General features: G+C 44.8%; 1 protein-coding gene across 4 annotated transcripts in view; it reads right to left on the reverse strand.

Annotated features, from left to right (window-relative positions):
* DOCK8 (dedicator of cytokinesis 8) overlaps positions 1-12,876 on the reverse strand; it is a 163,011-nt gene that overhangs the window by 118,520 nt on the left and 31,615 nt on the right. For 3 of the 4 annotated variants that reach the window (XM_025202972.1, XM_014519464.2, XM_025202971.1), the window contains exon 2: positions 5,078-5,186. Coding sequence is in view for 2 of the 4 variants with exons in the window: in XM_014519464.2 (XP_014374950.2) it covers positions 5,078-5,186 (109 nt within the window). In the remaining 2 variants the exon portion in view is untranslated. Of the gene's footprint in view, positions 1-2,576; positions 2,687-5,077; positions 5,187-12,876 lie in introns of all 4 variants that reach the window. The other variant, XM_025202973.1, reaches the window with a different exon arrangement.

Raw genomic sequence — 12,876 nt, forward strand, 5'->3', positions numbered from 1 at the left:
ATTTTGCCCACCCCTGGGCCAGACACTGGGGAGCACTAGAGCATGCCTCCCTGCTTGGCTGGAGCAGGCAGCTTGGGCCAACGCTAGCCTGCCAACCCTGAGAGGGGGGATTTGCAGAGAAAGTGCAAAGCATCCTGGCATGCTGGGGAACTGTGAGTTAACCCAAATCTGGAGGGGACTGGGGACAGAAGTTCAATAAACCAATTTAACCTAAAGCAATTAAGTCAAGTGCAGGTGGAAGGGGTAGCACTTTAATTAAGAGTGGCTCCAAGAGCTGCTCTAAATAAAGCTCTGCTGCATCTCATGAATCACTGTCCCTGCACTTAAAAATGGTGGCAGGGGTGCTTGAACTAAAGCATGTTTGACAAGCTTTAGTTCAAGCACCCCCACTGCCATTTTTAAGGACAGGAACACTGATATACAAGACAGAGGAGGCTGCTGGAGCGCAGTAATTGCCACACTCCAGCAGAATCGATTAATTGAGTCTCTCTGATGTGTTGGAATTCCAGCATGTTGGAGCAGCCGCCACGTTCATGTATATGTGTGCTCTGATACTACATCCATCCAGGTTTATTTTAAACTGGTTTTTGCCACTTTGAAAGAGGGGTACATGCACTGAACTTCTGTTGTGTTACAGGATTTGAACCAGTTTCCAATTACTTATACCAATCTATATGTAATTTCTGTCTCTAGCCGGAATGAAATTGGTCTCCAGTCTGTTACAAAAACTGTTATACTATACTGGAAGATTTCTTCACAAATAATGAAATTACATAAAAGCCACAGCTTTAGATGATCTATCCTCTTCTGTTACATGTAGAAAGATCCATGAAAATCTGTGTATAATGTGATCCATGGAAGGTGTTAGGGTGATAATATTTGGATTTTTGGAGAGCACTGGATCTGCAGCTGGAGCAAGGCTTTAATCTGTGTCTCAGCAAAAGCTGCTGGCCACAAGGCAGAATGATGTATTAAAATAATCTTGCAGATGCTTAGGCAAGTAGTCTTTTAACAATGGGATAGCGTGCAGGATACATGATTCCTTGCGTAAGGAAAACAAGATGCAGCCCACCAGCTATCGTCAGGAGATAAAGGAGAAGCAAGACCTTGGAGATGAAGGAGTCAGCAAGAAACCAGAAAGAACCAGCAAGTGACCAAAAGAAGCGGAGGTCAAAGTCTTGTGCATGCACTCTTAGCAGAGTCATGTAAATGAATGAAATGCATAGGCAATCCCATGCTAATGAAGTAAACAGTGGCAGAGCTTGAGATAGGAGGAGGTATGGGTGGAACCCAAGGAGGGACATAGGTGGAGTGAATGTTAATAAGTATGAACCAAGGTTTATAAAATGTGAAAAGAACTAATGTTCACTGCTGCTCCCCTGGTTTCACGGGCTGTGCGTCTGTGTGGGAGCTCGCACAAAGCTATATAGCTCCTTCCTTACCTCCAAGAATGATACATGAAGCCTTGCAGCCAGGTGATGTTGCTGCCTCGGCCGCCAGAAGCGGACTGCCCTGTTTAAATGGGCAGCCAGAGCTCTAAAAAGGCTGCCACAATTAAGCACCTGCTGGCTGCTTGGCCCCAGTCTTAAAGTGGCAGGCACCAACAGTGCCCTGCCACACACCTTCCCCCTTAAAATGGTACCTTGGGGGTTTCCCCTGCTACTCCTCCAAAGCAGGCTCCCCTCAGAGCTTGTGAGAGCCCTCAAGTGGCAAGTACCCCCAAAGGTGCTCCGCCACACACCTCCCCCCTTAGAACGAGATCTGGGGGGCTTCATTTGGCTGCCTTCCCTGCTGGGCTCTGCCCCAGCCTACTGTAGCCCCTGCCACGTGGTGAGCACCCCAAAGGTGCTCTGCCACACCCCTACCAAGTAAAAACACCATACCCTACATATGCTGTTCTATAGATGGAGATGATGAAGAATATTCAGTAGTTAAAGAAAATGTGAAATCAATGTCTCGGATACAAATACAACCTTTACATTTAATATTGCAGCTACAACTGTTTCAGAAATTTAACCTGGAGTCAGGCATTTACGTTTTAGTGTTTTTCCATACAAATAAAAACTATGGCCATCTTAAATAGAAAGAAAAAACACCTTTGAATTTAGCCTTTTAAGAAGGTTCCCTTTCCCCCCTTTATCAAACATCTGATTACAGTTATTTTACATTTCAGTGAGTGGATTATTTATAAATTCTTACCCTGTCTTGTTTGCATCTTGTTAGGCACTAATTTATCCTTCCTTTTTCTATATCAGGCATGTTCCACTTTTAAGAATTTTAGGGTATTTTTGTTAGCATGCATTTCTTTCTCTATAATAATGGTACCAGGATGCTTCATGCCCAGTTGTATGATTTACAGTACTGCAAATGAACTTTCCCAATATTCTGACCATAAAATGTTGAGAGTATTACTCTGATTGCACTTCGTGTATGTGAACAAGTATACCTACTGAGCATGAATCCTATGCAATAACAGGATGTTTACTTGGGCATTCCACTGGTGCAGATAGAATATCCCAGCAAGGTATCTAATGAAATGAAACTGCTTTTAAAAAAGCTAAGTGATGCTGAATTACTTCAAGAAGACCAATATAGACTTGAGTTTGTCCCTTGTATCAGTATCCTTGGGCTTTCCAGTCCTTCCAAGTAACTCTCCCATAACAACCTGTTGGGTCAATCCAGTTCTCTAATGGGAAAAGGTAAAACATAAATTTATTTTGACAATCCCCTGATACAGTAGGTGAAAGCTTGGCTTCACTAAATTATACAAACTTTACTGGATCCAAGATTTCATCACAAACCTCTACATCTGTGATATCCAACATCATTAGGTCCAAGGCTTAGGAAAACGGGGAAATTTTGCATTCTATATATGATGCAATGATGCTCAGCAGTCAAAAAGTTCATCAAATCTCTGGCCTAACCCATTTTGCACTTAATATGGCACTGCATCCATAAAATGTGGTTATTTGAGAGAATGAAAACATGGGTTAAATACTGGAAATGGAGTACGCGGAGGGCAATGAAACCACAGCTAGGCAGCTAATAAGCCAAAAAAAGTCAGAAATACCCTGTTGTTTGCTTTTTAGAACATTAAGGTGAAATATAGATATATTAAAAAAACAAATTAAAAGAACAGGATATTATGAGGAAATGCTACAGCAGAGGTTAATAAATCCATCTCTTAAAACCCACACTTTTCTTCAGAAATAAAACCAGAAGGTCCCATACAATTTTAGAACTACTCAGACTTTTTTTCTATAAGATGGAAAAGAATGGGAATTTTTTTTATACGAGGCATTTTACTTCTCTGAAATAACTTTTGGGAAAATCTCTCTCAGTGCCCTCTAAATGGGAAAGCCTAAAATTGACAGGGATTGCCTAATCATCCTTACTGTCAAATGGTCCTTGAAAGACTACGGACTTTCAGGACATGAACTAACTGTACTTTGCATATGAATCAATGACAAACACATTGCTGATATTTGGTAAAATATTGGACTAAATCTCACACTTCCCTAACTGAACACTATAAACTTCAAAAAGTATTCTTTGCATCTATCTATAGTTCAATCAGTAAGTAAAGCATTAAGTACTAAGGCATCATGGCTAACAACATTAATTTACAGAAAATTAAAAACAAATGAAATAAATTTGAAAAGTATACAATTGTTTCCTGATAACATGTAGTATCTTGTAAACAAAACGATGCCTATTACACATCACATATCACAGTTGCCCATTTTGAGCAGCCAAATCAATCACATTTTAATTTAGCTTCTAACTTTTAGTTTAGGCATCACAAATAAATCTTTATCAATTGAACAACATGCTTCTATATTTTGTAGTTTGCAAAATTATAAAGAATAAAAATAAAAGAAAAGGCAAAAGGTAAATAAAGATGGATTGTAATGAACTATCATAGTAGTAGAGGCAGATTTTTAGAAGGAAAGGAAATCATTGATGATAACCCACTATACTTTTTCATGTAGCACACTTACAGAGCAAATGAATCACCCTACAGAAATAGCCATAAATTACTATTACAAACATACCTTTTGGATGATGGGTTAGAAGCATGTAAATTGTGACAGCACACAAAATGGCGACTACAGGAAATGTAATCTTACCAAGTTTTGTAACAGCAGAAGCAGTTTTCTGTGAGTAAAGAAAAGAAAACCCTGCCTTCTCGTGATGAATAACCACAAGGAACAAGTTGAACACCGAACAATTTCAGATTGAGGAAGCGAGTGCTAGTAGTAAGCCCTGACACACAGGAAGTGATCGCTTACATACAGCGTTTCCACTTTTCACAATTACCACTGCAGAAAGACTTTGCCTTTTCATACTACTAAAAAGAGTCAAACAGATGTATTCACAAGTGTCTTCAGCTGGTAACAGGCTTTTTAAAAGAACTTTAAAAATTTTACTTCCTGTTGTTCCAGTAAACAGGGGCTGGCCTCCTTTCTATGATATCTGGATGCTTGGAGAAAAGGTTGAGGGGCTATGCAACACCTAATCCAAGCAAAGCTATGCTAGTGACCTTCGAAGTGTGTATACCAAACCCTACCACATACCCCTGGAAAAGGGCTTAGCCTTCTATTGCTTCCCTGTCCTCCTCTACCTAGCAACGGATAGCATACACTTACGTTAAATGAGAATCATGTTCTTGGGTAAGATTATGCCCCAGCAACATTTCTTCCTGGCCACCTACTCATCTTTGAAGATCATCATCAGCCAGCACACAAAGTGCCTACTTCTATGCATATACATGCCTACAGGGCAGGGCCGAAAACAATCCCAGCACAAGGCCATAATACGCACAGTCATTTATTTATTTACTTTGATTTATACCAGCTTGCAAAGAGAGTGCCTGTCTCAGGCTCTGGGCACCCTTGACAATAATTTCAGATGTACAATTGCCTCAATTCACATTGGAGTAGTTTTATGACGGCCTTATGCAGAGGGCAGCAAAAAGCAAGACCAGTCCCTTAAAAGGGTTCAGTTAATTCAGTCTAAAAACATAAAACAGTATAAATGTAAAATCAATAAATAAAAGACTAAACTCAATACTTACTAGCTGGAGAGAAGAAAAGCCAGGAGTACTTATACTTCGTTTACAGAACTGTCCAAAGCTTGGCACTACAGTACCGGTAAATTGCTTCCTTATTTCTGCTGATGAATGCCTTTAATTAAAGAAAATATAACATTAGTATATGGGGTACATAAAATTAGATGGTTGAATATTTCTCCTAAAGTTTGAGCAACTTAACACTTCCAACAAATTGATCCAGAATATCTACAGTCCTAAATGATCAGAGGTTGTTCATTCTCTCATCAACAGATATATTATCATCTCAGCTAAATTTTTGGCAGAGAAAAAAGAATAAAAGCTAGTAGAAATAATCTTAAGTGAAGTGCAAGTGGAACCTGAAGTGGTAGTGTTTGTAGACAGCAGATGTGGTTCTACAAAGTACCTACCACAGAATAAGGGAGAACAGGAAGCCCACTACCATCACAAAAGAACAACAACATTTTAATAATCTGATCACTACCCAAAAACACAACAAGGCAGGAGAATCACTGAGAGAACAGTAAAATCCCAGATTCTGGGCTTGTTGTGACTCAGAAATGAAACAAAGCAAAGAAAAAAAACACAAAATGCAATCCCTGAGAGTAACTTTTTTTAAAGTATGAGGCAAACATAAGGGTGAGATTTTAAAAAATGCTTGCAAACTGATTTTAACAAGGACAGAGGGAAGCCAACACCAAGCACTTTTGAAAATCCCAGAGTGACTACTAAACCATTCAGCCAACTGGTTGATTCTGTATTTTGGGGCCTCTGTACACACCACAATACTAGCCTTTAAAGCAGCTTAAATGCCCTTCTGCACTGCTTTAATGGTGTTGCTGTTTACATTGTTGGCGATTTAAATGGCATGTTAATGGCACTGCTGTTTACACTGTTGGCGGCATATTGTGTGTTAAGTGACTTTGGGCCATAGCAAAATAAAACATGTCTGAAGTGTTTTAGTTTGCTACCTTAGTAGTTGCAGAGGGAAGCACCAGGCCTCATGCAGCTTACAGGCTGTGCAGGTAGCCCATGCAGGTACGATCCACTGAAGAAAAAACAAACAAAGCGACGAGCCTGATCTTTTTTTTTTCTGCCCCCCTCCCTGGAGCCTGCCTGCCTGCCGGAGCTGCACAGGGGGCCAGTACTTCCCTCCACAGTTGCGGTGCCCACTGGGACCACCTGGGCCAGGTGCCTGCAGGCGGGTGCCACTGGGAGGCGCCGCCACTGCCACAGAGGGGAAGCACTGCCCCACTCTGCAGCTAAGGGACTGCTCGGCCCACTGGCAGCTTGCCCTCCCCACTCACCACTACCGGAGAGGCAGGTACGGATCAGGCCCAACTCTTGTGTACGTGTCACAGGAGTTTACTTCAGTTTAAACTGAAGCGGGGTTTTTAAAAACCCCACTGCTTCAATTTAGGGAGAATTAAACTGAAGTAAACCCCCGTGGCATGTACAAGCAGCCCTAGTGATCAGATGGACAGGACTGCTTTTTTTTAACAGTTACTTGACATATATTCTGTAGGGTGCAGGAAATAAAGTCAGATAATATCAGTACATTGTTTTGGAGCTGGTTAATTACATATTTCACTTTGAAGATGCAGAAAACAATTTTTCAAAGATATAATGGGAATTGGGTGAATATAAGTCAGAGTTAGGCCCTTAACTGCTGTTTGATCCTTTGAATGTGTCCCCTTCCCCGGTTGAGAATAACTGGTCTAGGAAGTAGTATTCCCCAGGAGATCACAGTGCTGCAGTGCTTACAGTAAGATATGGTGAATCAGGATTTCATACTTCTATTCTCAGATATGCTTCTGATTTTTTGAATGATGTTGAGTTTTGAACTGAATTTTCTAAAGATGTTGAATGCTCATTTTTGCATCAGCAACCAATAAGAGTTAAGAGTACTCAGCCATCATCTGAAATCCTTTGATTTGAGGTTGATCTCTACCACAAGGCATTGATGGGTCTTGAGGTTACTTAAAAGTCCAATATTTGAGCAACAGATCTGTCTCTGCAGACGTTACAAGTCTTTCCACAGGAAAGAGTAGGTCATAGCACAGGATCTCTCTCCTTGTCCTTCCTCCACTCTCTCTTCTATGCTTTGAAGGCAAGACACTTTACCCTAAAGCAGGCTGCCGTTTGGTTGAGGTTGCAGTGCCATTGTGTTGGTTATCAGTCTGGTCCTCTTAGCTCTTGATGTCAGCATCTATTTTCTTGAGGTATGCCTTCAATGTGTCATTGCAGCGTTTCCTTTGGCCATTGCAAAAATCTCAGGCCGCAACTAAGTTGGGAGTAGAACATTTATTTTGGGAGCTGAAAGTCAGGCATCTGCACACAGTATCTGCTAGGGCTGTGCAAAGATTCAGTCGCTGATTCGATTCGGTGGAAATTCGGCCCGATTTGGTGGCCGAATCTCCAAATGTGAATTGAATCAGGAGACCCTTTAATCTCTTTGAATTGAATCAGAACCCTCCAAATCGATTTGGATAGATTCAAAAAGATTCGGAGATTTGGACATAGACACAGCTTTAAATGTTTTTTCTACATAGCTGATGGCTCATGAATGCTGCAATGTTGGGGTGCATGGAGTGTCCCACGGAAACATGGGGGGCTCTCCAGTGTGCTTAGCAGCAGACCCTGAAGTGGACCAGAAGCACTTTCCCCAGCATGCTCCCTGGCAGACCCAGAAGTACTTCCAGTCCACTTTCGGATTGTCCGAATCAGCATCAAATCTTTGGATTCGGATTCAGCTGAATCAAATTGGGAACAGTGATCTGAATCAACAAATCGAATCACTGTCCCTGATTTCGGCCGAATCTAAATCGAATAGGACCCGTTTCACACATCCCTAATGTCTGGTCCAGCAAAGTTGGTGCTTTAGAATCAGTGACTCAATACTGGTAATACTGGCTTCAACAAGGGCATGGGAGTTTGTGCCATGATCTTCCCATTTGATGTGGAGGATTTTTGTATTATTGGCGATACCTTTCCAGGCTCCTGAGATGACAACAGTAGGTCACCTAGTTTCACATCCACAGAGGAGAGTGAGGATAACAACTGCATTGTAGACCTGGATCTTGATGTCTTTCCAGAGATTGCAATCAATAAAGATACACCAAAGCAATTTCCTGAAGGAAGCACTTGCACACCAGATCCTGTGCTGGATCTCATCCTCAATGTTTGCTGTCTGAGAGAGGTGGCCAGTTTTTCCACCATCAAAGGCCCCCTGCATAAGCTCTCTGATAAGGCAAGTTTTGCCTGGACTCAGGAATGTCAGGATGCCTTGCTTGAGCTAAAGTGGTGGTTAATGTCACCCCGCCATCCTAGCATACCCTGAGCCTCAGTTACCTTTGCTGAATACCAACACGAGTGATGTTGGTGTGGCGGACTTACCAATTCAGCCCAGCTTGAACGGGCTCAGAAAATCTTTGTTTTTATTGGTGGATAACTCAGTTCAGTTAAGCTGTCAAAAAACTTCAGGCTGCAGTCACTCAAAAGCAAAAACAGCACTATGACCTCAGGGTCACTGGACAGATTTATGAACCAGGGGAATTGTTGTGGGTATAGAGCCAGAACAAGAAAGAGGGGCAGTGCCAAAAACTTTGCAAAAGATTAAGTGGCCCCCTATACTGTTGTCAGAAAGTTATAGGAAGTATTATATGAGCTGGTGAGCGGGCCCGACAGACAGACGTCTGTAGTACATTACAACAGGATGAAACTGTATGTGTGGCAAAGAAACAGAGACGCTAGCCCAACATGGGAACTGGAGAAGCCTACCTGTCTACCACCCAGACATTCCCAGGAACTGCTCAAGCTAATGCTGCCATTTCAGTGCCAAATAGGCCTGAGAGAGTGCTGCCAGAGGGTGTCTGTAAACCCAAGGGTGTAGAGTGGAGCCCACGGCCCAACAAGGATGAGACAAGTGAGGCTGGACAAATACAGGAGGTGAGACAGGGGATGAATACACGTAAAGGTACCCAATATTACCCTAAGCTGAGGGAAGCTCCCAATCCCGAGTTTGAAGGCAGGCGACAGAGGAAGAGGATACCTCGCAGGTGGCTTAGTGATTACATGCTGTAACTTGGGTTGAACCCTTCTGGTCCCAGCACACCCACTGGGCCTCAGGCCCCTCGCTGGGCCTCTGGACCCGCACGGTCCTGTTCTTCCTCTGGCAAGTACTTTTCTGTTGGGGTGTGCTCTCCTAGCCTTTCCCCTCCAAAGGGTCACCCATAAGACAGTGGGAGCTGAGGCTTTCCAGTGTCCCGTCCTTGCCTTTCCCTAGAGTGGCCCATGTACGGCATTTCATGGAGGCTACCCTGCCACAGGCAGTCCCACCACAACAAACAACTCCAATTGGTAGGGTGAAGTTTTAGGTCTTAGCCAGGGCTGGTCTTCAAACCTTCCTAGCCTTCTACCTCTCTGGGCTCTCCCCTAGATGCCCTATACCCCTCCTGGGCTACTAACCAATGGGCCCCTGACCCCAGCTCCATCTTGCATCCAAATCCTCTATCTCTGGCCCCTAGCTCACTCTCGGCATGCTACCACCCCTTGTCATTCTGGGCGGCATGCTTCCTCACCCCTCCCTCTTGGCTGTGGCCCCACAAGGACTTTTGGGCCTCTTCTAGACCCTGGCCTTGCCTCCAGGCCAGTCCAGACTCCAGGCTCTCCCAGCTCTGGCCACCTCTCGTGGTGGACTCTCTCACACTTCGGCCCCTCCTGGGCCCTTGCCCCAGCATAGGCCAGTCCAAGTTCCCAGGGTCTGTCCTCCAACTACCAGCCCTCTCCTCACTGTGGGTCCACCCATTCAGGCCTCTCCATGGGTTTGGAGCCCTCCATAGGACTTCCTTACTGCAGCCCCTTCCTTCTCTGGGCTCATCTAAGCCCCTCATGGCCCCTCATAAAGCCCCTGTGCACACAGTTCCTCTCTGGGCTTGTCCTGAGCCTTCCTCTCAACAGGCTCCAGGCACTCAAGCCCCTTTCTCAGGGCTCTGGAGCCCACACCGGGTCCCGAGGAACCTCCTCCAGTCCTTTAGTTCCTCCGGATGTCATTCTCCTCGCTGGCATTCAGGAATGGCAGCCTTCCTGGTAGATAATCTTTCTTCCACAGCTCCCAAGATGTTATTGCCCTACTCTCTGGGCTTATACCATGTCTAAACACAGCCCTCATCTAATCAGGAGACTCCCTTTACTCAGGTGACTCCTCTGATCAGGCCAAGCCACGTTAGCCAGCCCCCTGGGTCAGCTGACTCAGCAATTAGCCCTGACCCCCACCTGCCAGTGGCTCAACAAGCTGCCTGACCTCTTCAAGTGGCAGGCACACCCAGTGCCCTGCCACAGGAAGGGACCCAGGGGGAAGCTGGGGTTTGCACGTGTGGATCAACAATCAGGAGAGAGCGCATAATGTGTGTGGAAGTGGCAGCAGCTGCAGCTGGTGAGATGCATAGCAGAGACCCAGGAACTACAGTGGAGCTGATCCTAAGAGGTGCAGCAGGACATATCATGAAAGACTGAGGCTGGCAAGATGCGTGGCAGAGACCTGGAAGCTGCAGCAAGGTGATCTTGTGAGGTTGCAGCTGGTGAGATGTGGCAGAGATCTGGTAGCTGAAGCAGGGCTGGCTTAGTGAACCACAGTGTTGCGGCTCGAGCGTGGGGCCTGACTGCACAGTAGCAGGGCTCAGGTGCAGCCATTCATCCCACTATCGCAGAGTTCACGAGCCGTGCCTGGTACCTCAAGGTATGTAGAAAAAACATATAAAGCTGTGTCTATGGCCAAATTGCTGATTCTCCGAATCAGAATCAAATCTTCAGATTCAGATTCGGCCGAATTAAATCAAGGACAGTGATCCAAATCAGCAAATAGAATCACTGTCCCCTGAATCAAGCTGAATCCAAATCGAATACAGCCTGCTTTGCACACCCCTAAAAACTACAATCTCTCTCCTTTTAGTTCACCTAGCAGTATGGAATATTGGTCTGCTTATCACAGATAAAGAATAAGACACTGTTTTACTGAAAACATGACTTTCCCTCAAACCAAGTAGGCCAGATCTTGCCTAGGCACACCATTCTTGTGGACAGTAATGGCATTTTTAGCAAAGTGTACCTGCCTGCAGGCACTGGCTCAATGTATTGCAAAAACTGTACCAGGACAAAGTATCTCTAAATTATTTGGGGTAATTAATACCCAAGAACAGGACATTGCTATGATTTACAAACAGGCAAAACATACGAGTCAGGTGCCAAACTTGCCTTTTGCTGTAGCAGATATAATTGCACTGAGATAAAATGGAAGGAATTGAACCCCTTCTTTTAAGCAACATTTGTCCCCATGGATTTTCAGAAGGAAGAAGTTTGCAAAGTGAACTGGTCATATTGAAATAAAAATGCAAAAGGAATTTGATAAACTAAGGACACATACTCTAGTTATAGTCTTGATTTTTTGTGTTTTATGTCATTTGTTTCAACATGCTCGTAAAATTATAAATTTTGTGATTCTAAGGACAGGAAGGAACAACCTCAGCGGAATGAAGACTATGCACTTCAGACAAATCAATCTTCAGTAAACTCAAAGAACAGGTATTCAAAGACCCCTGGAAAAAAATTCCAAAGGAATAAAGAAGCTCAGAAGAGCTGGTGTTTTCTAAGAAAGACTGCTTTAAAAAAGCACAACAGCAAGCTATACCAATGCAGGAGATAAGAAATATAGAAAGGGATCCACATGGCTGAATCTTGAATCAAGCATAAAATGGAAACTAAAGATGAGTATAAAGGAACAACACAAGCTATAGAATCAAAAAAGCACAAGATGACTTACAACTGGAAAGGTACCAAAAAGACCATAAGAACACATTCAAATTATACATGTACAAAGATGACTCAGGAAAGTTTGTGTCCACAACTTAACAGGGAAGGAGAGCAAATAACAGATGACAAAGAACACTGACAGAAAATGCATTTTACTTCAGTATTCAAAGAAAGAGTTTAATTGTGACTAGATTAGAGGTGCACCAATACATCAGTCCAATATCAAACTGGCACCGATATAAAGAAAATTTACTATATCAGAAATCAGCCATATCAGGCCAATAATGTGGCCAATAAATGGTCCATGCATGCATGCAGCTGCAGTGCAGCACAGGAAGCGAGGAGCACAGCCCGGCAGCTTGGAGAGCTGCCTCCAGCTGGTAAGTCTGTTGTGGTGGAAGGGGAGGGGGGAGAGAAGGGCAGGGGGTGGGGGGGCAGATCAAGGCCCCCATGGTGAGGGAGGCGTGGGGCAGGGGCTTGGGCAAGCGCAGCCCAGCCAGGGAGAAGTGGGTGCGGCATGGAGCTGAGGCTTGTCAGGGGGGGGAAAGGGGGGATGACTTCAGCTGCTGTGTGCCAGTGGCTCATCTGGCACTTGCCTACGTGTCCAGTGGCTCCCACCACTGCTCCCGTCACTCAGCCGGGGGGGGCACAGTGTGGGGAGGCGTGTGCCCCCAGAAATGCGCAAGGCACATTGGGGCCAGGGCTGGACCAAGCTCTTCCTGGCGGGGCTGCATTGAGAGGGGGCTACGGCAAATTTGTGGCTGCAGCTCCCCCTGTAATCCCCTTCCCAGTGCAGCCCCACCCCACCAATAGCTTGGTGCAGCCCTGGCCCCAGCCCACCCCATCCCATGCAGATCCAGGGGCACATGCCTCTCCCCACCCCTGTGCCCTCTCAGATGAGTGGCGGGAGCAGTGGTGGGAGATGCCAGATGCGCAGGCAAGTGCCGGACGAGCTGCCGGACCAATGGCATGCAGTGGCGGGGGGGGGGCCCGCCGCC

This window comes from Alligator sinensis, unplaced genomic scaffold, assembly GCF_000455745.1.
Source record: "Alligator sinensis unplaced genomic scaffold, ASM45574v1 scaffold308_1, whole genome shotgun sequence".
NCBI lineage: Eukaryota > Metazoa > Chordata > Crocodylia > Alligatoridae > Alligator > Alligator sinensis.